The 22,369-nt window shown below is 41.7% G+C and overlaps 1 protein-coding gene across 1 annotated transcript in view; it reads left to right on the top strand.

Moving 5' to 3' along the window:
* CD101 (CD101 molecule) overlaps window positions 1–22,369 on the top strand; it is a 39,757-nt gene that overhangs the window by 10,128 nt on the left and 7,260 nt on the right. The window contains exons 3-8 of the mRNA XM_043459749.1: window positions 338–754; window positions 4,555–4,941; window positions 9,139–9,522; window positions 10,226–10,630; window positions 13,707–14,117; window positions 17,652–18,044. Of these exons, the coding sequence (XP_043315684.1) occupies window positions 338–754; window positions 4,555–4,941; window positions 9,139–9,522; window positions 10,226–10,630; window positions 13,707–14,117; window positions 17,652–18,044 (2,397 nt within the window). The remainder of the gene's footprint in view (window positions 1–337; window positions 755–4,554; window positions 4,942–9,138; window positions 9,523–10,225; window positions 10,631–13,706; window positions 14,118–17,651; window positions 18,045–22,369) is intronic.

Below are 22,369 nucleotides of genomic sequence, written 5' to 3'. Positions count from 1 at the left end.
GGAGTCAAATAGGGACAAATACAGGATCAGAATATAGGTCTTCTAGCTCCTAGTGCTTTTCCCATTTAAAACTTCTGTGTCTGAGTAGCAAAATGGGTTACAGACTATGCTAAAAATGTAACAGTGAACCAAGAGCCTTGCCAGATTCCATAGACTGTATGTACATAGATGCCAATGTTCCTGTTGGTAATAGGTAAAGCATACAGCTGATGGGAAGCCAACTCAAAGAATGTACTTTACAGATAGTGGGTCAGGCCACCACCTTCATCTAGAGAGGCTAGTCTAACTAAGCCTCTAATTGATACTAAGTCAATTACCATCATTCCTCTGTGTCCAGTCATTCCAGATACCCTCTCGGCGGCCATGGCTTCCCAGACTCTAAGTAAGGAGGAAGGTGAGCCGTTGGAACTTACCTGTGAGGTGTCCAAAGCCACAGCTCAACATACCCACCTCTCCATCACCTGGTACCTGATGAAGGATGGAGAAGGAAGCCAAGCCAGCAAGATTATTTCCCTCTCCAAAGATTTTACATTGCTCCCTGGGCCCTTGTTTACAAAGAGGTTTGCAGCTGGTGATGTGCGACTGGACAAGCTTGGGGTCACTACCTTCAGGCTGTCCATGGGGAGGCTCCAGCCCTCAGATCAAGGTCAGCTGTTCTGTGAGGCAACTGAATGGATTCAGGATCCTGATGAAACCTGGACTTCCATCACGAAAAAGCAGACAGATCAAACAACTCTCAGGGTCCAGCCGGCAGGTAATTATCTTCTCAGGAAATTCATTAATATGCTAATGGTGGGTATTTGGGGAGATATCTTTCTGTTTGGTTTTTTTTTTTTTCCTTTTTTTGGCTGTGCCACATGTCTTGTGGGATCTTAGCTTCCTAACAAGGGACTGAATCAATGCCCTCGGCAGTGAAAGCATGGAGTCTTAACCACAGGACCACCAGGGATGGAGTTTTAACCACAGAACAACTAGGGAACTCCTGATTTTTATTTTTAAATCTTTGGTTGAATATAAAACAAGATCATTTAGAAGGTTTGGGTAAATTTTGCTTTTGTCATTTTTGAAGCATAAATAAGAAAGATCTTCATTTCGGGCTCTGTCCGCAGGCTATGTCTATGGAAGGTCTTATATGGGATAAAATCTGTTGACTGTCAGGTAGATCCCACAAACCATACATGGAAATAGTTTTGTTGCCATTTTTGCCAGTCTCTGTGTAAGCATTTCAGCTGCATTATCTAACATAATCCTAACAACCAGCCTCGGAGCAAGTTGTCAAATTCCGGTTTTCGAAACAAGGCCCGGAGCCCCATCTAATGGTCTGCCTAAGCTTGCTCAGCGGGTGAGAAGTGGAGCTGGTGTTTGAAGACAGGTGTGTCTCTCCAAGGCCCTCTCTCCACGATCACCTGGGCCTCAGAATAGCCCCAGTTTCCAGTGTGAAGCCTTGGCAGTGCTCCCTCCGCCTGGCTCCTTTGCCCTGCAATAATGTCACTCTTTGGGATCCATTGGCACTTTCATTAGAGCAAGCAGGAAGACTCCATTGTAATTCCTGGTCTCTCCACATGAGCTTTGGTCCACTAGGAGGAGATCTAAAACCATAAACATTCTTGCTAACAGCAATGATCCAGTGGTGGTTGATTGACGTTTTCTTTCTTTTTTTTTCTTAAAGAGGAGTATTAGTCTGTTCCATTAAAAACTGTCCTGATGGCGTTATATGTCCAAATTATACACGGGGAGTCCTGTGGAGACATATGCTTTTCTTCCCCTTTCTTTGAAAAAAAATTTTTTTAAAGTATGTCTTTATTTTTAAAATTTATTTATTTAAATCAATAAAAATTGTATATGTTTAAGGTGTACAGTACTGTGTTTTGATATCTGTATGCATTGTGAAATGACTATGATCATGTTCGTTAGCATATCCATTGCCTCACATGTTTGTGTCATGTATGTGGTAACACTTAAGATCTACTTTCTTAGCAAATTTCAGGTAACACCACACAATATGACTAACTGTAATCATTAGATCTCCCGAACTTATTCATCCTGCATAACTGAAACTTTGTACTCTTTGACCAACGTCTCCCCATTTACCCCGCTACCAAAAGCCCTAGCAACCACTAGTCTACTCTCTGCTCCCATGTGTTCAACATTTTTAGTTTCCACAGTATTTATCTTTCTGTGTCTGGCTTATTTCACATAGCAAAATGTCCTCCAGGTTGGTCCATGTTTTTGAAAACAGTAAGATTTCCTTTTCTCTCATGGCTTAATAATAGTCCTTTGTGTATACATACATTTTCTTCATCCATTTATCCTTTGATAGTCACTTGTGTTGTTTTCATATCTTGGATATTATGAGTAATGGACATAGTGCAGGTATCTCTTTGAGACACTGTGTCATTTCCTTTGGCTATGTACCCTCAAGTGGGGATTGCTGGGTTATGTGGTAGTTCTACTTTTAGTTTTTGAGGAACCTCCATACCATTTTCTGTAACGATCATACCAATTTACATTCCTACTAACAGTATACAAAGGTTCTTTTTTCTTCTCCATCCTCACCAACACTTGCTATCTTTTGTCTCTTGATGACAGCCATTCTAACAGATGTGACTTGATATCTTGTGGCTTCAATTTGCATTTCCCTGGTGATTAGTGATAAGCATCTTCCTTTCCAGATTTTTAGCCATTTGTTTGTCTTCTTTTGAGAGTATGTAGTCAGATCCTTTTTCATTTTTATGTCAACTTATTTGGAATTTTTTGCTATTAATTTGTATGAGTTTCCTATACATTTTGAATGGGAACCTCTTTTTGAGTACATGGTTTGTGAATATTTTCTCCCATTTTGTAGATTGTCTCTTCACTCTGCTGATCATTTCTTTTGTGTACAGAATCTTTTTTGTTTTGATGCAATTCTACTTGTCCATTTTTGCTTTTGTTGCCTGTGCTTGTGGGATCATATCCATAAAATCATGGCCCAAACTAATGTCAGGAAGGTTTTCCTTCTATTTTCTTTTCTTTTTTTTCTTTGACCATGCTGCATGACATGTGGGATCTTAGTTCCCTGACCAAGGGTCGAACCCATGCCCCCTGCCGTAGAAGCACAGAGCCTTAACCACTGGACCATCAAGGAAGTCCCCCTTTTATTTTCTTCTAGTAGTTTTTCAATTTCAGGTCTTAGGTTTAAATCTTCAGTTCATTTTGAGTTTATTTTTTTTAATATGCTCTGAGACAGGGGTCCAACTTTTTTTTTCTGCATATGGATATCCAGTTGGTTCAACACCATTTACTGAAGAGACTATCTTTTCCCTGTTGTGTGTTCTTGACACCCTTATTGAAGATTAATTGACAAAGATTCATGAATTTATTTCTGGCTTGTCTATCCTGTTTCATTGGTTTATATGTCTTTATGCCAGTATCATAGTTTTGATTACTGTAGCTTTGTAATGCATTTTGAAAACAGGCAATGTGATACCTACATCTCTTGCTCAAAATTCTTTGGCCAGTCAGGGTCTTTTGTGGTTCCATATGAATTTCATAATTGTTTTTATCTATTTCAAGATGCTATTAGAATTTTGATAGCGATTGCAATGAATCTGTAGATTGCTTTGGGTGATATGAGCATTTTAATAATATTAATTTTTCCAACCATGAACATGGGATATGTTTCCATTTTTTTGTTTCATCTTCAGTTTCTTTCGTCAGTGTTCTACAGTTTTCATTGTATATCTCTTCCACCTCTTTGGTTAAATTTATCCTTAAGTATTTTCTTCTTTTTGATACTATTGTAAATGGGATTTTTTCCAAGTTTTTTTGATAGTTTACTGTTCATGTATAGAGATGCAACTGATTTTTTTCGTGTGTTGATTTTGTATGCTGCAACTTTACTGAAATTATTTATTAGTTTTAACAGCTTCTTGGTGGAGTTTGGTGCGGTTTTTTTCTTTTTTCTTTTGGTTCCTATAGGTAAGAACATGCCATCTGCCAACAGTAAGTCTTTCTTCTTTTTTTTCCAATGTAGATACTTTTAATTTTTTTTTCTGTCTAATTGCTCTAGCTAGGACTTCCAATACCATGTTGAATAGAAGTGGTGAGAATGATCATCCTTGTCTTATTCTTGATATTAGACGAAAAGCTTTCAGGTTTCCACTGTTGAGTGTAATGTTAGCTGTGGATTTGCCATATATCACATATGCTTTTAACTTAGGAAAATTCCACTGGATATTCTCAGCCAAAAACAAGAGCAAGAAATCACAATTTACGTCAGTTCAACATAGTATAAAATATTTTATTTTAAAAAATACATTGCTATGTACACATCCATACATTCATCTTGCTTAATTGTATTGCATTCAAAAAATCACATGTGTTGTTCTTTCTAGATGATTTAAAAAATAATCAAGGGCATTTTTGATTCTAGGCATTTCTTTGGCCCATCTCTGATCTCCCACATTAAATTCAGTCCTTGTACTATCCTGATAGGGGATAGCATCTCTCTCTGGTATTAAAGGCATAGGTACAGTGGCCTCTCTAAATATCTGCCTTGCTTTTGTTTCCTAGTGAGAGATTTTCAAGTCAACATTAGAGCTGAGAACACAGTTCCTGAAGGAAAATCCTTAGAACTCGTTTGCCTGGTCATGGGCGGTGGCCAGGACCCACACCTTCAGGGCACTTGGTTCTTCAATGATATTGAAACGGCCCACATTGATGCTGACGGAGTTCTGGATCTGAAGAAAGATTACCAAGAAAGAGCAAGCCAAGGACAGCTCCAGGTTTCAAAGTTAAGCCCCAAGTCTTTCTCTCTCAAGATCTTCTCTATGGGCCCAGAGGATGAAGGTGCATACAGATGTGTAGTGGCAGAGGTGACAAGAGCTCAGATGGGCTCCTGGCAGGTGCTTCAGAAAAAACAATCACCAGACAGCTTTGTGCGCCTTAGGAAGCAAGCAGGTATGTGAAGTTGGGGCCAGACATGGCTGGGCAGCATTTTGATGTCCTCCTTTGTGAGTACTAGATAACTTCATGGACACAGGGGAGGTCTTCTGAAGTCGGGTAGCAATCAGGTCACTTTGAGGTGGAGTGGAGTAAAGGGAAGCACCCAAACTAGCTGAAGACCTGGGGACTTCCCAGGTGGTTTAGTGGGTAAAGAGTCCATCTGCAGTGCAGGAAACCCAGGAGACTCAGGTTCGATCCCTGGGTTGGGAAGATCCCCTATAGGAGGAAATGGCAAGCCACTCTAGTATTCTTCTCTGAAAATCCCATGGACAGAGGAGCCTGGTGGGCTACAGTCCATGGGGTCACAAAGAGTTGGACACAACTGAAGTGATTGAGCATGCACCCATACAGTTGAAGACCTGAGTCCTACTCCTGAGCCAATAAATGGCCTGTGACATGAACACTCTATGTACGTACTTCACTTCGCTAATTCTCAGCTTCCTCAGTTGTAAGATAATCTAATTTGACTGTCTTTAAGTCCCTTCTTGCCATCTTAGATTCTTGATTCTATTTGCTATTATTTCTAATTGTTGTATTGGGTTTTCTTTCAGCCAAGAATACCTGCATTCATGAAGCCCCCTGTCTCCTTGTGTGTGTGTGTGTATTTTGAGTAGATTAAGAGGAAAGAGCTTATACTTGCCTCTTTCCTGAGAAATAAACACCCACATTACCCCTTCTACTTTTTCAACATCTTTCAACTGACAAAAGGTGTCTTTTGTCAGTTCTCTGTGTTCTTAACCTAATTCAGGGAATGATACTCAGTCTTAATTCTGCATCAAGCCATGACTCAGGGTAAGAAAAGAAGAAGTGAGAGTGGGCAGACTCTATTGCCTGCATGTTGCTGTGATGTGGCGAGACGCCTATCTGACCCAGATAGGCTGGGTCTGATTATCTGGAAGGCCATTCAGCTCCTGTTAAGTTTCTGAAGGCTGGGTGATCTTAAGCATGTTTGAATAATCAGTGCTTTTTGTGTGGAGAGAAAACTGATAAATCCACAAGCAATACTATGATTTTCTGGGCTGAGTATTAAATTCAAAGTCTAGAAAGATGAATTGCTCCAAAGGAAAAACCAAAAAATAAATAACAAACTCAAAATGAAGATGTCCTTTTTGTACTCGCTTATTGGAGGCATCTCCATAGACACAAACACTTCCATGCTCTTCTCCATCACCCCATTTGCTTGGAGTGAAGATGCACAGCTTTGGCCTAGATTGGCAAGCCAGGAAGTGTGTTGGTGTTAGTTTTTACACTAAACATTTGGTCTTTCTTGCTAGGATTCAGAAAAAACTATGTAGGCGTGTTTACATATTTACACAGAGCTAAATCTCAACCTCGTGTATCTGTCTCCACTGGAACAGAACTGTAAACCTTTCATAAACTCAGGACAGAGGAATCTGTGCCAAAGGGACAAAAAAGGTGTGCTTTGGGGCACACAGATCACAAGCCTATCAAGTAGGTGGTCTGCCCAAGCTAAAAATAATACTTTGTGCAGCCTGGAGTCCAACCTGTTTCTTTTTACGGAGAAACAGAAAAAGTTAGTAGCAGATTTATTAAAGATCCTATTGAGCATTTGGTTTTGAAACTCAAACCATTACTTCAAGTATGAGCAGTTTTATCATTCGATGAATGTTTTAAACAGAAGAGAGTACTTCCCTACCACTATGCATGCGCGCCTTACACATGCCTGGTGAGTGTATCACTTCTAACCCAGAGACAGCAATGACCACAAAAAAGTAAGGAAACCACAGGTTTTTTAAAAAACTGAAACTGCTTGAAACCTATCATAATGGTTATACTTGAATAGTAAGATTATGACTAATACTTTCCCCTCTAATTTTGAAACTTTAGTTATGAGTCTATTTTTAACCTCAAAAAAAATTAAGTGTAATAATGCATCTAATACCCCAAATTTGGAAGCAAGTTTTGTATATGTATATATATGTTATGTTATATACATATATATGTAATGGTAGATATATATTAATCTATTTGTGGACATTAGCCTTCTTTCTGTCTTGGTAATGTATGTTCATCCATAAAGCTGTTAAAGACAGAACTCTTCCTCAGCAGAGAAGATCAATTTGCAAATTCATTTAGATCTTATTAAGATTTCAAATGCCAGTTCTGTTTTATTTTCCTGGAAATTCCCTGGTGGTTCAATGATTAGGACTCCATGCTCTCACTGCTGAGGGCCCAGTTTCAATCCCTGGTCAGGGAACTAAGATCCCACAAGTCTAGAAAATATAAATTTTTTAAAAATCTTTTTATTTTCCTTTTCTGACTTTGAACACCTCTGCTTTCACGAAGGACCTATCATTACACACTAATGCTAGTAGCTCACCTTTGCTGGGCACTTTTCCTTGCCAGAGAGTGTAGGCCCTTTGCACGTGCCATTCACTTAGTTTTCTCACAGTGCAAAAGTGAGGTGCTATTATTACCCCCTTTCCTTTACAGGAAAGGAAACTGAGGCTCACTTGTTGTCCAGGGTAATTCTATAATAACTCCAGGGACCTTGACCTTAAACATGAGGCTGGGCTGCCTAGGATGCATGAGCTTGAGGGACCTTCACACTGCCCGCAAAGCACCCAGGACAAGGCCTCGCACAGGAAGTATCTGTTGAAAGAATGTCCACATTTCTGATCATCTTGAATTTTCCATCTGGGAGCCAGACTTACATTTACTGTTTTACACTGTAGTTCAGATATACGATGAATCTCCCTTCAACCAACAATATATATGAATGAATATATGATTTGAAAAGGAGAAATGTATACATATATGTGTGTGTGTGTGTATAGGTGTATATATATATATATATATATATATTTTAAATACTTGAGGGAGAAGTATATCTGTATTTATAGTATATATATTTATATATACATATTTTCACCCAAATAATTTTTTAAAAGAAAACATTTTTAATTAAAAAAAATTTTTCTTGGCGCTTAGTTGCTTTACAATTTTGTGCTAGTTTCTGCTATACAGAAAAGCTAATCAGTTATACATATACATATATCCCTTCTTTGTCACCACAGAGCATTGAATACAGTTCTCTGTGCTCCAACAGAGGTCCTTATTAGTTACCTATTTTATACATATAGTGTATATATGTCAACTCCAATCTCCCAATTCATCCCACCCCTTGCTTCCCCCCTTGGTGTCCATATGCTTGTTCTCTATATCTGTGTGTTTACTTCTGCTTTGCAAATAGGTTCATCTGTACCATTTTTCTAGGTTCCACATATATGCATTAATACACAGTATTTGTTTTTCAACTTCTGACTTCCTTCATTCTGTATGACGGCTCTAGGTCCATCCAAGTCTCTGCAAGTGGCACAATTTCATTCCTTTTTATGGCTGAGTGATATTACGTTGCATACATATGCCACATGTTCTTTAACCCATTTCTGTTAATGGACATTTAGGTTGCTTCCATGTCTTGCCTGTTGTAAATGAGCATTGGGGTGTGTGTATCTTTTGCAATTATTGTTTTCTCTGAGTCTGTGCCCAGGAATGGGATATCTGAGTCACACAGTAGTTCTATTTTCATTTTTTTAAGGAACATCCATACTATTCTCCATAGGGTCTGTATCAATTTATATTCCTACCAACAGTGTAAGAGGATCCTCTTTTCTCCACACCCTCTTCAAGTAATTGTTTTTTAATGGCAGCATTTTGAACAGAAATATAATTAACAGTACTTCTTCACTGTTCAGATACATACTAATTAGGGAAAGATAAGTAAGGGGAGGAAGGTCATTTTGAACTGTGAAAGTCTGAATTCTAGAAAACTAAACATTGAAATAAACACAGTTTCATTATTTTCAGTCTCACACACCAACTCTAATTAATTTAACGAAATATTACCATGTGTTTTCCCAACTAGATGTTCCTAAGGACCAAATCACTAAAATGTAGGGCAAACTGTAAATTGTTTACATGTAAATTAGTTCTCCTGGTGTCCTTTCTGTCATTTCTACTATTTAAGTGTTGATTAAATCTTTTATTCTGGGGGATGGTGCAAGAGTAAACACTTTGATTGGATTTGTCACAAAGTAGTCAAGTCTTAATTAATGAGAGTTCACTGTTTTTTAGAAAACTTTTCATTTACTCGAAATATCTTTTTCTTCTAAAATCTGTAATCCACAGCAAGAAATGTGGCCGTGTCTACCAAGAACAGGCAGCAAGCAGTGTGGGAAGGAGAGGCGTTAACCCTTTTCTGCAAGGCAGATGGAGCTGAGAATCTCCTGACTGTGGCCTGGTGGCATGTCCCACAAAACCAGACACAGCCGGTGTTTGTGGCTGGCATGGAGCAGGATGGCACCGTGAAGCTGGGTGCCTCCTACGGGGAACTTGATAACCTCAGAAACGCAAGGCTGGAGAAAATGGACTGGGCCACCTTCCAACTTGAGATCGCCTCCACCACCATCACAGACAGTGGCATGTATGAGTGCAGAGTGTCTGAGAGGACCCGGAGCCAGGCCAGAGATCAGAGTTGGACTCAGAAGGTGTCGATCACTGTAAAACCCCTCGGTAAGTGTCAGGGAAAGCCTTTGCTGAACTTGCATATCATCAGCATCTTCCTTCTGTAGTGGGATGCCATGGAATTTGCTTGCACGTCATCCTGAATCCTCCAGGTACAGTACGTATACCCCAGAGCACAGAGCAGAGTCTCTGGTTACCAAGTCTGCCAACTTGTCTCCAAAGTTTAGTCATCTTTATAAAGATCATCTTCAGGGTGCAACATAAGTTGTTATTCAAGGCTAACAACAAAATCGTATCATTTGAAGTAGACTTAGAAAAGAGATATGTCAAGTGAAGCGGAGCCTCATACCTTCAGGCTTCTGACAGCTGCAGCCTGGGATGGCGGAATCTCCAGTAGCAAGTGTGAAACAGTGTGCACCCAGCAGTGGGGATAAGGGCAGCAGGCCAGCCAGCAGGGCTGGGGAGTGCCCCACCCCCTCAGCAGCAGCTGTCTAAGCAGTGGACTGGAGAAACACTGCCTGTTTGTTGTCTCTGCTGAGAACGCTCTTCCAAGAGGGTCAGCTTTAGAAAACTGAGGTCAGAATTCAGGACAGCCTGTACTGTGAATCAGTTTCTACCCCCAAATATTTGATACTCCCAGTGTGTGAACACATGGTTCAGTGTGAAGAGGCGATGACTAGGAAAACTTAGAAGCATGGTACCTCGATTTGATAAACGGGTTAGAAATCTTGTTTTGTGTTTATGCCCACAGAGTCAAGTTTACAAGTTAGTCTGATGAGCCGTCAACCACAAGTGAAATTAACCAACACCTTTGACCTGTCCTGCATAGTGAGGGTTGGCTACTCTGACTTGAAGGTTCCATTCACCATGACATGGCAGTTCCAGCCAGCCAGATCTCGAACCTTTGATCTGCTTCTTCAAATCACCCACAATGGCACTATTGAATGGGGGAGCTGCCTACCCCAGTTCCAAAGGAAGACGAAGATTTCCCAGTCTTCATTTCATTCTCGGCTCCTAATCCATGATGCCACCGAGGAAGAAGCAGGAGTTTATCAGTGTAAAGTAGAAGTTTATGACAGAAATTCTCTGCACACAAATAGTCCTGTGAGGGCTTCTGCCACCTCTCACCCACTGAGGATCACTGTCACTTTGCCAGGTTAACACTACTTGAAATTAATTCCGTTTTTTTAAAAAAACATTCTTCCCATTTGGGGAAAGTTGTGGAATTAAAGCATAAAATACTTTCTCCCCATGTTTGTACTATAAGTAAGCACAATATATAAGTGATATCCAGGAAGTGGGGTAGGGATAAATTAGAAATTTGGTATTAATAGATTTAATGGACATGAACTTGGACAAACTCTGGGAGATGGTGAGGGACAGGGAAGCAGTCGATGGGGTCACAGAGAGTCGGACACGACTTAGTGAATGAACAACAACGTTAACAGGTGCTCACTAGTATATATAAAGTAGATAAACAACAAGGACCTGCTATATAGCACAGGGAACTATATTCAATATCTTAGAGTAACCTATAATGGAAAAGAATCTGAATGAGAATATATAAATCACTTTGCTGTACTCCTGAAACATTGTAAATCAAGTATATTTTAATTTAAAAAGAAATTAACCAAAACCAAAAACATACCCCCCACCCCCACACACATACAGACATACACATGCAAAGTGATCTAGGTTAACATTGAGTTAATATGCACGAAATGGCCACACTGGTTTTTAAAACATTGGAATACTTCCACACTAATAATAACTGTTGCCCCTTCCTCATTTCCTGTAAGTCCCCACCGCTCAACAACTGGACACTGCATGGTACAGAGGGGGCCTCCAGGATCAGCTCCAGTGCTGGGGCATTCTTCCAGATTGGTCCCTGCCTGTGCCTGGCCAGTCATTAAATGTTTAGAATGTCTCTCCTAGTGGTATGGATAATGAAAATTTCATTCAATACACTTAGCCATTCATTTTGATATGTTAATGTATAAGAATTAGAGAATTTATGATTATAGTCAACATAATTTACCTTGTCAATTGGTAATAGAGATGAAAAGTAAGACACAACTTCACAAATGCTGCTGTGCCACTATCTTCTTTCCTGATTTCCATCCTCTTAAGGTGGCGTGTTCAAGAGGCTTTGACATCACTTAGATCTAATGAGAACTTCATCTGTCCAAGGCTACTGACTCCATGGGTAAATTGCTGATGTGCAATTTAAAGATGGTGACATGTTCCTAGTGCAGTGTCTGATGAACCAAGCAGATGCTCAAACGTGGTAACCATCATTCTCTCAGCTACTGAGCACTAGTTTTGGTTACAGTAGTCATCTCCTTGTTGATTAACTCATGCCTTAATTTACTTGTCTTTTCTGTTGTATTTCAAATTGTTGGTTCAATCCTTTCTTCTTAAAACTTCTTTTTCCATGGCCTTGTGACACAAGATTTTCTTGGTTTCCTTCCTAGCCCTCTCATGGCTCCTTCTCATTCTCTTTCGCAGAGTCCTCCCCTCACATTGACTCAGCCCTTTGGGCTTCATTCTCAACTTTCTTTCTTCTCATTCTATAGAGTCTCCCAAAGTAGGCTTATTCCTACCCAGGGATTCATGCTATGTATTGACAACTCCCAAATTCACTATCTTGAATGACTTCTCTTCTGATCTCCAGACTCATGCAATTGCCTTCAAGACATGTCCACACTCAATATGTCAGAACATACCATTATCATCCTGCCAAAGCTACTCCTCTGACATCATTCTCTATGTCCCCACCATCCATCAGTTATCCAAGCAAGAAACCTGAGTCATCCACTGCTCCTCCACATCCAACTCATATTCAAACTTGCATTACATGCCAGGCAAGGTCCTTTGTGATCTGGTACATTATGTCTTCCCAGCACCATCTCTCCACTTTCCATCTTGAATTTGAGCTCCAACCACACTGAACTACTTGTAGTTCCTCCAATACTCTATGCTCTCTCTCATTTTTAGTCCTTGTTCAAGTTGCTTCTTTTGCATGGAATTCCTTTACCTCTTCTCTATCAGCTTAATTCCTATTAACCCTTAAGACTTAGCTTAGAGATTATCTCCTCCAGGAAGCCTCACTCCCGTATTTGGGTTATATAGTTCTGCTATGTGCTCTGATAGTCACTTTTGCACACTTCTGTCCTGCTTGGGTGACACAGTCCTATAATCCCTCAGCCTCTGTCCCTGTACTAGTCTCTCCCTCTGGGCAGAAACTGAGGGGAGGGATCCACAGAGCCTGGAATAGTCTGGCACATAGTATGTGTTAATAAATGTTTGTTGAAGGAAGAATAAAGGGACCTACTGGCAGCATCAGTGAGCCGTCACAAAAGTATAATCTGTGATGTCAGCAAGAAGAATAAGATTTAGAAGCCAGGTTTTGTCATTCATCTTTCTGACAAAGCAGAAAAGCTCTAGGATCAAAGGATAGTTGACTCCATATCCATACAATGTTCCCAGACTTGAGTGACTGCAAAGAGACATTCAGTTTTAATAGTGAACATACAGCTTCCTCTTGTTTACCCATGTCTGCAGACAGATACAACTAGACTTGGGCAAATTATTCTGGATAGCAAACACCCAGACAAAGCATCCAAGGGCCACTTTCTCTCAATTTGATTTATGAAATGCCACAAAAGAGAAGATGTCTGTGCCTAAATATTGAAGAATTTTCTTTTTTTAAATTTTACTTTATACTGAAATATAGTTGATTAATGATGTTGTGTTAGTTTCTGGTATACAGCAAAGTGATTCAGTTTTATATGTATATGATTTATTATAGGATGTTGAATATAGTTCCTTGGGCTACACAGTAGGTCCTTTTTGATTATCTAATATTAAAGCATTTTCATGTGGGAGAGACTGGCTTTTCAGCTTGATACTTCCTCCCTGCCCTACCATCCCCATTCCACTCTTAGAGTAGGGTAGAACTAGGACCAGTGGGTGGAAATTGTGAAAAAGTATGATTCAACTTGATATTGGAAAGAATTCTCTAGTGGCAGCATGTCCAAAGGTGGAATGTGTGCTTTGTCAATGAGTTGTTCAGAGGCTGGATGAGCAGTTAGTGGGACTACTAAAGAGAGAATTCACACATCTGATGGATCTAGGAGCTATGGCCTTAGTTGACCTCTAATGTCCCTTCTACCTTCAAGTTCTATTTTTAGCAAAGTAACAAAAGTAATTGTACTGTTCTTCTCATTTAGAGAGCAACCTGAAAGTGAATTCAAGCAGTCAAGTCCAAGAGATCTCCATCAACTCCAACACGGACATAGAGTGTAGCATCCTGTCCCAGTCCCCTGGAAACCTTCAGTTGGTCGTGACTTGGTATTTCTCTCCCATTTCCACTGATGCACACTGGCTGAAGATCCTGGAAGTGGACCAAAACCACGTAGTAAAATATGGGGATGAATTTCAGACCACACGGAGAAAACAAAAATTCCACGCTGAGAAAGTTTCCCGAGACTTGTTTCAGCTACACATTCTGAACGTGGAAGACAGCGATCAGGGCAGATACCACTGTGCTGTGGACGAATGGCTCTGGTCTGCAAACAGTACTTGGCACAAGCTTGGAGGACAGACATCAGGTCTCACAGAACTGAAGCTCAGGCCCACAGGTAAACCTTACAAGTGTGTTCTCTAGCATCTTTCTGTAGAATGACCCCCTTCTCTTGGACAGCTGTTCTATGGGCTGATAACATGCAGGTGAAAACATGACCTAGAGTCACAGGAATAGTGGCCGCCAGCACAGTGACTGCAGGACGGAATAGCCCACCAGAGGAGGTGGGGGTCATTTCCAGTGAGTCAGTCTGAGATTTGGAGAAGCTTAGATGGGAACAAGATCCCTTTGAATGGTTGGCTTCTCAGCCTGGCAGCCTGGTCTAGGCAGCTACCCAGGGTATCGTATCTCCAGCTCTCTATAATAACAAGCTGTGTCATTCCAGTGGGGCTCTACTGTAATTTGGCAGAGAAAGAGTAATACAAAGCATATTTCTCCCACTGTGAACAGAAACTGTACAACTCTATAGGGATATGTGGAGAGATTGCTTTTCAACATTCGGCCGCCTCAACATAAGGCAAATAAGAGTAGTTAACTGTTGGAATGGCTTACTGAGGGCATCTCCTCCCCCTCAGGAGATCTTTAAAAATGAAATAGAAGTTCCATTCATTTGCATTGGTCCAAGAGTGCCGTGGTCTAAATGTGGGCAGGGTTGATTAGATCTGTCAGCATTAGTTAGGTCACCTCCAATGTTGATTAAAATTAAATGAATGTCACATCTAAGGTTCGGGAACTGGCCGAGATCCAAAAGCACAATGCAAATAAGTTAATCTAGTTTGGCACTTAAAATTCTATTTTCAATGTAACATCAAAAAATAAGATTATAATGAACATTGCTTTGTGTTAGGCAATTAGGGATCCAAAGATAAATAAGACAGAGTCTTAAGGAGCTCACAGTCAGTTGGGAGCAGTAGGGGCAAAATAGTAGCTGAGTGCAAGGGTCTCTTCCTTCTGCTTTGGTCCCCTTCTCCATGCCCTTCAGGCCCTTCTTCCTCTCCCTGCTCAATGTGAGTGTTCCTCAGGGACACATGAACCCATTTTTATTCTTACTCTCTGCTCCCTTCAGAACCTCTTAAATAGTGCCTTGGTTCCAACTACCACCTTCAGTGAAACAAGCTCTAAGTTTTTATGCTTTGCCCCCACCTCCTGAACTCCAGGCCTTTCCACTCAACTGCCTGTTGCACATTTCTACTTGGCTGCCCCAGAGACCCTCACACTCCACTTGTTCCAAATCATCCTTATGTCCCATATCATCATGATACTGTCTATCATCTTGGCCATCCCACAAGGCTTTCTGTTGTTGCTGCTCAGTCCCACAAGACTTAGGCCCACTCAGTCCTCCATCTGTGCGGCTGGCATCCGTTTCTCCCAATTGTCCAAGCTGGATCTTGATAATGTGTGCCCACCCCTTTAAAAAAGTGCACACCAAGGGACTTGCCTGGTGGTTCAGTGAATAAAACTTTGCCTTCCAATGCAGGGGATGTGGGTTCCACCCCTGGTCAGGTAAATAAGATCCCATATGCCTCCTGGCCGAAAAACCAAAACATAAAACAGAAGCAATATCATAACAAATTCAATAAACACTTTAAAAGTGGCCCACATCAAAAAAGTCTTGAAAAAAAAAAACAAATTGAACACCATTTCTTAGCTCGAGCCAGTGCTTCCTGTTCAGAAATGAGGGCCCAGTGTTGTCCAATCTTTTATTCTATCAAGAAATGCCTGAACTCTTTTTTTTGGTGGCATCACCCATTTTGAGACTGTCCATAATGAATTCAAATTCTTTTAAAATACTAAAGATGTCAAATAAAACATAATTGTGGGCTGGGTGTGGCTGGCTCTGGGTAGCTAGCTGGTTACCCTGGTATAGGAAGTGAGAAAAAGAAGAAGCCCCAGGGAAAGACATGGAGAAGGATTGGTCAGAGCTGTGGGAGGGGGCAGGGATATTTTCTCTGAAATCAAAGGAGGAGAGGATTTCGGAAGAAAATTGGTTTTGGTAACAAAAACTGCAGAGAGAACAGAAAATCCTGGAGGGTCTCTTGAGTTGGGAAATTGCACCTTTACTGGGAGGGAACCTTGGCCAGAGCATAGTGATGGGATTGGAAAGCTGATGGCAATAAGGTAGAGAGTAATTTGAGTTGAGGAAGCAGAGACAGTACCATGTAAACTAATACTTCACAGGCTTCTCTACAAAGAGGAGAGAGTAAAGATGTAACTAAAAGAGAATCTAGGAGCAGACACAGTTAATCTTTTAAAGATAGACCAATAAATATGTTTGTAGTAGGGCTGAAAATTTAGCACATACTCATTGGAAAAGGGGGGCTTCCCAGGTGGCGCTAGTGGTAAAGAATCCACCTGCCAATGCGGCAGACATATGAGACGCAGGTTTGATCCCTGGGTCAGGAAAATCCTCTGGAGAATCCACTCTAGTATTCTTGCCTGGAGAATCCCATGGACAGAGAAGCCTGGTGGGTTACAGTCCATGGGGTCACAAAAGAGTCAGACATGACTAAAGTGACTTAGCAAGCACATTGGAAAAGACTCTGATGCTGGGAAAGATTGAAGGCAAAAAGAGAAGGGGGCAGCAGAGGATGATGTGGTTAGATAGTATCACAGACTCAGTGGACATGAATTTGAGCAAACTCCAAGAGATAGTGGAGGACAGAGGAGACGGGCATGCTATAGTCTGTGGGGTCACAAAGAGTTGGACAAGACTTAGTGACTGAACAACAACAACATAATTTCTTTATTTTGTTTGTGACTACTCTAGCCTTCCTTCCAATTCCTCACTTGCTGGTTAACAGGGGAACATTTTAAAAAAGTAAATGTCAAAATCTGTTAAAAACTTAATCTAATCTATTAATGTAAATAGTCTCCTTGAATAGTATTCTTTTTAAAAAAATATTTATTTGACTGTTGTATCTTAGTTGCAGCACACAAGATCTTTTGTTGTGGCCTCAGTAGTTATAGCTCCTGGGCTTAGCTGCCCTGTGGTATGTGCGATATTAGTCCTCCCACAAGAGATTGAACCTGTGTCCCCTGCATTGCAAGATGAATTCTCAACCACTAGACCACCAGGGAAGTCCCTTGAGTGATATTCTAACACATGTATGAAAATGATCAGTCTCTCACCTAACCTCCTCTTTTCCTGTGTCCATACCTGAGGTTGATATCTAGGTATATGGGAAGAGGTAATTTGCTAAGAAAAAGGAGTAGTGATGGAATACAGGACTTGAGGAGAGGACTGGAAGTTTCAAATGGCCTTTCTAAGTAGCAGAAGGGAGAGTTGACCCGGGAGAAGTATTGATAAAAGCAGCAGGGCAGAGCTCCCTGCAAACCTGGGTGGTTTTCAGTGACAGGGCCAGTGGACAAGAGGCGGGCTGAAGAATGAAAGTGGCTGGTTTGATTCACAGCAGAGAATGTTCTGGCAAATATGGAAGATGGACAGAGGTCAAGGAAAAGTGTTCAAAATGAAGGACCTGATATCTAAAGGTTATCAGACAGCATCACTTCAATGAGAAGAAGTTTTTTTCAGAGGAGGTGTCCAATCTGAAGTCTGGGTTCCTCTCAAATTTACTGCCATTTTGTTTCCTAGGAAGTAAAGTACGCGTCTCCAAAGTGTCCCGGACAGAAAATGCCTCCGAGCACAGTGAGGTGACCATCTGCTGCAGCCTTGAGGGAGCCATCAGCCCTGCCTCCCTGATCTCTGTGATGTGGTACTTGCACCGAGATTCTAGAAGTAAGATGTTGGTGCACGTGCAGCATGATGGCTTGCTGGAATATGGTGAAGAGGGGCTCAGGAGGCGCCTTCACTCTTATCGCTTATCCACTACTGACTTTGTCCTGGTGCTACATCGGGTGGAGATGGAAGATACTGGAGAATACTGGTGCAAGGTGGCGGAGTGGCAGCTCCACGGCAACCCAAGCAAGTGGGTCAGCCAAGCATCAGATGAGTCACAGCCTGTGGTGCTCAGAGTACTGCCTTCAGGTAACCAGAGGTTCATCGGCCACGGCTCGCAGTCAGGAGAATCTCTGTCTCTGCTCCTATGCTTGCCTGCCCTGCTATGTTTTGCTTCTTCTCAGGCTGAACACAATTTACAGAAAGAAAATGACTTCTCCATTTCTCTCAATAGTAACTCATTCAGACAGACAAGGTTACATGAGGTTTTGGCATGGACGTTTAAATGTCAAGGGCATCTGACCTCCTCCCCCACTTCCCCTCATAAACAAAAAAGCCATCAATATTGTATCCCTTTAAGTAACCAAATAATGTTTGAAGCAGACAGCTTTATCTTCTAGCTGACACTCCAATCTCAGAACACTGACCGGCGGTGAGAGTGGGGTGAGGAATAGTGTGACATGGTGACTTTGTCTGTAACTTTGTTCAACCAAAATCAGCTACATCTAATGCTCCCTGAGTCAAAAACCAACCAACCAAAAAAAAGTCTTTCCCAATGAATAAGTGTCAAGCTTCTTACTGATGTGCTCAACAAACTACTACCTCTTTGATCATGATAGTCAGTGGGTGTGCCTCTCCTAACTGCACCTTGAGAGGCATCACAGGAGGAAGTGTGCCCTTGTTTACACTTGTTTACAGGCTCTAGCGAAAATGCAGGGACTTGAAGACCATTGGGCACGATGGTCTTCTCTGTGTGGACGGCCAATCTATTCTGCTGAGCACTCAGCTTCAGGAGGCATGCAGAATAAGAGGTTGTAAAGGAGAAGAGGGGTTCCTTCCAGCCAGTGCAGTGACAAGCATATGACAGGCATCCATTAAGCAAAAATTCCTCCAGCCAGACCACTAAATCTTCCAAGGTGATCAATGAGTTGGTAGATGGGTGTCGTAGCCTGCTCATCCTCCCTGCAACTTCTTTCTGCAGGGGTTTAAGGAGAAGGCGAGAGCTGAGCTATAGGTTGCACTTACAGCAAGAGAGGATCACTGGAGAGGCAGGGGTTTGGTCTTGGAGCCCCACGCCAGGAAGAGTAGAAAGGATCAATAAAGATGACCTCCTTACAGTGCCAGCCAGCTTTGGAGACAGTCCACAGGTGGGAAAGAGGGCTACTGAGAATGAAAGGCACCGTCTCAGAGTAGTAATAGTGGCATCCCAGCCCCAGCAAGGCTTCTGGAGTGGAAATCACAGTTGTGGAACCTGTTCCCTGGAGTCCATCACTCTCTCCCCCTGACTCTTCTTCAGCAGGATTCTTCTCCCAAGTTTCCAGGCAGAATTGATTTTCCTATCAGCTTTTCTTCCATTCCAACAATTGTAGGAAGTCCACACCCTGAGCATATTCTATACATGTTTTCCAATGGAATTCCTGGGCTCTGTAGATTCAGAAGTTTGTGTAGTAGAATGAATAGATAATAACTGTAAAAAGCATATATTCTATGACTAAAAAGCACATCTCTCCTGAGACAGATGGGATTGTTCACAGCATATCTGTGTGTGTGTGCGTGTATATATATATATATATATATATACTGTTCATCTTTGTGGAATTCTTAGAAAGCAGGTATAAGGTTTTTTTTTAAAAAAAGAACTCTGGAAAGAAAGTGTTACAAACCAAATGGTCTTTGTATTCTTCACAAGTGAAGGTGCTTAGAAGCCTGTGCCGTGAGAACCTGAGGGTTTTCATTGTTAAGTATAGTTAGGTGTTCCCAAGTCAATCTTTATAATACAACACCTCACTTCCTCTACCTGACTATTCCTTTCTGGGATTTAGGGAGACAGTGTGGGATAACAAAAATTCCAGCATTTGGAAAAAGAGAAGCCTAGGCTCAAATTGTTGCTCTGTCTACCTCCCTACTAGCTGTGAAGTCATCCCCTGGTTACTCAGCTTCCTCATAAAATGAGGGTCATAATACAAATGCATATGAAGTATCTAGCACAGTCCCTGGCACGTTGTAAGTGCTCAACAAATGTTACCCCAGTTTCCCCTTGTGCCTCCAGACATGCTACACACACACACATCTACATCTGTATATATCTATTTATGTGGCAAAATATTTTAATTTGTTCGATAAGTAACCATGTGAGATTCTAAGGACACATAAAAAAATATATTATGAAGTCTGTTCCCATAGAGTTGAGGCTGGTAGGGGAAGGAGAGTCCAACATAACAGGAGTCATGAATGAAGTAGTCTCAGGATACTAAGGATGGAGCAAAAGCAGGGCTAGGTGGGGAGGGGATCTGGGAATGTTGTGTGGGGCTATACAAAGGAAAGCACATATTTTGGGAAAAGGAAAGGATATGCAAGATGATCAGAGAAATTGTGGTAGGATGGCAAAAGAGGAGGCTCAGGAGATGGAAAGGGTACTGATGTCAAGTGGGTCCTCTGTACAGAGCCAAGAAAGGTGAGCTTTATCATGGAAGTTACAGAGTGTCGTTGAATAAATTCAGGCAGGGTAGTGACATGTCAGATTTGCATTTTAGAAAGCTCCCCCTGGGAACAAGGTTAAAAGTGAATTGGAAGCGAGGCAGGCACAGAGCCGGGAGAACTATTTGAAATTGACTGTAGGGGCCCAGGTGAGACAAGATGCAGGACTGAATGAAGTCAGTGCCACGAGGGCTGAGAGGACAGCACTCTGCATTCCATATTAGGAGATGGCGTCTTCAGGATTTAGAGACTGATTATGTGTCTGTGGCTTCCCCAGTGGCTCAGCAGTAAAGAACCTGCCTGCAGAGCAGAAGATTCAGGAGACGTGGGTTTGATCCTGGGTTGGGAAGATCCCCTGGAGGAGGGCACAGCAACCCTCTCCAGTATTCTTATCTGGAGAATCCTGCAGACAGAGGAGCCTGACAGGCTATAGTGCATGGGGTCACGAAGAGTTGGACATGACTGAAGTGACTGAGCACGCATGCATATGTGTGTATGTAGAGGGTGAATGAGCAGAAGAAGAGAATCAAGAATAAATACCAGGTTTCTGGTACAGTGGGGACAGTCACTGATGAAGTAATATAAGAAAAGGGTCTAAAGAGGAAGATTAGTTCAGTTTTGAATAAGTTGGGCTGGAATTGAGTTTGGAGTACCAGTGAGTTATCTAGGGAGATCTATCCAATAAACTTTGGAATTTCCAAGTGAGATCTCTGCCAGAGTTATAGATTAGAAATCATCAACTTATAGTCTATAATGATGCCCAAGGGCGGACCCCTGAGATATCACTATTTCTCAGGGGATTGCAGAAGAGAAGCCTGTGAAGGAGAACGGAAGGAGGAGCCATAGATAGGAGAACTGGGGTTTGGTAGTATCACAGACACCAAAAGTGGCGAGGGTAGGAAATAGGAAAAATAGGAAAATATCCATTGGGTTTGACAACATAGGACAATCACAGAAAAGTAGTAAAATCAGACTGCACGGAGAAAGTGGACACATCAAATCCAGCTCATGCTTTTAAGAGCTTGTGTGTATGTGTGTGTGTGTGGCTGCACTGGGTCTTCATTGCAGTTTATGGGCTTTCTCTAGTTGCGGTGCAAGGACTTCTTGTTGCAGTGTATGGAATTAGTTGCGCTACAGCATGTGGGATCTTTGTAAGGCATAGTTCGGGCGAGGCAGAAAAGGAAAGATGACCTCAACAGAAGTAGGTTACCTTTATTCAGGCAAAGAGGGGCGACAGTCGGCCTAACGACCAGGCTGAGCGCCGAGAGGGATCAGGGAGGCTTCATGCTTATAGGGAGGTTTGTGGAAGTGATAAGGGAAACGTTAATCAGGCGGGATATTTTGAGTATTCTTTTGTTGAGATGACATTTGTAGTTGGGCAGGGGGTGATAAGTCTTCTGGGCAGGTGTAGGGGGTGGAAGGTTTCTGGACAGGGGTTGATAAGTCCCCGATAGATGCAACTAGCCTGGAGCATCAGGGTAGAACTAAGGTTCTGTTTTGTTTTCTCCGAAGTTAGATGATTCAGCAAGGGGCCTTTGAGACTGTTGTTCTCTTTTCTAGGCCCAAAAGACTCCTTCAATCTTAGTTCCCCAACCAGGGACCAAACTCATGTCCCCTGCATTGGAAGGTGGGTTCTTAACCATGGGACCACCAGGAAAGTCCTTCAAGAGCTTTGATGTAAAAGGAGAGAGACAAGAACAAAAGGCAAGAGGTTCGCTGAAGCTTTGCTTTGTTCTGTTTTGGTTTGAAGTTAGTAGGGACTTGAGCACGTTTATATTCTAGAGAGAAAAGAGCCATGGAGAATCAGAAGAGGAAGGTTAGAAGAGAGTGGACAAGACTGACAGTCCAACAGCTTGAATGAATTTATACCACCTCCTGATTGGAATTCTCCTTCATGTTATCTGTCCCTAGTCAACACCCACTAATCCTTCACCAAC

The sequence above is a fragment of the Cervus canadensis genome, chromosome 2, assembly GCF_019320065.1.
Source record: "Cervus canadensis isolate Bull #8, Minnesota chromosome 2, ASM1932006v1, whole genome shotgun sequence".
NCBI classification, from domain to species: domain Eukaryota; kingdom Metazoa; phylum Chordata; class Mammalia; order Artiodactyla; family Cervidae; genus Cervus; species Cervus canadensis.
This window is presented reverse-complemented; position numbering and strand designations above follow the sequence as displayed.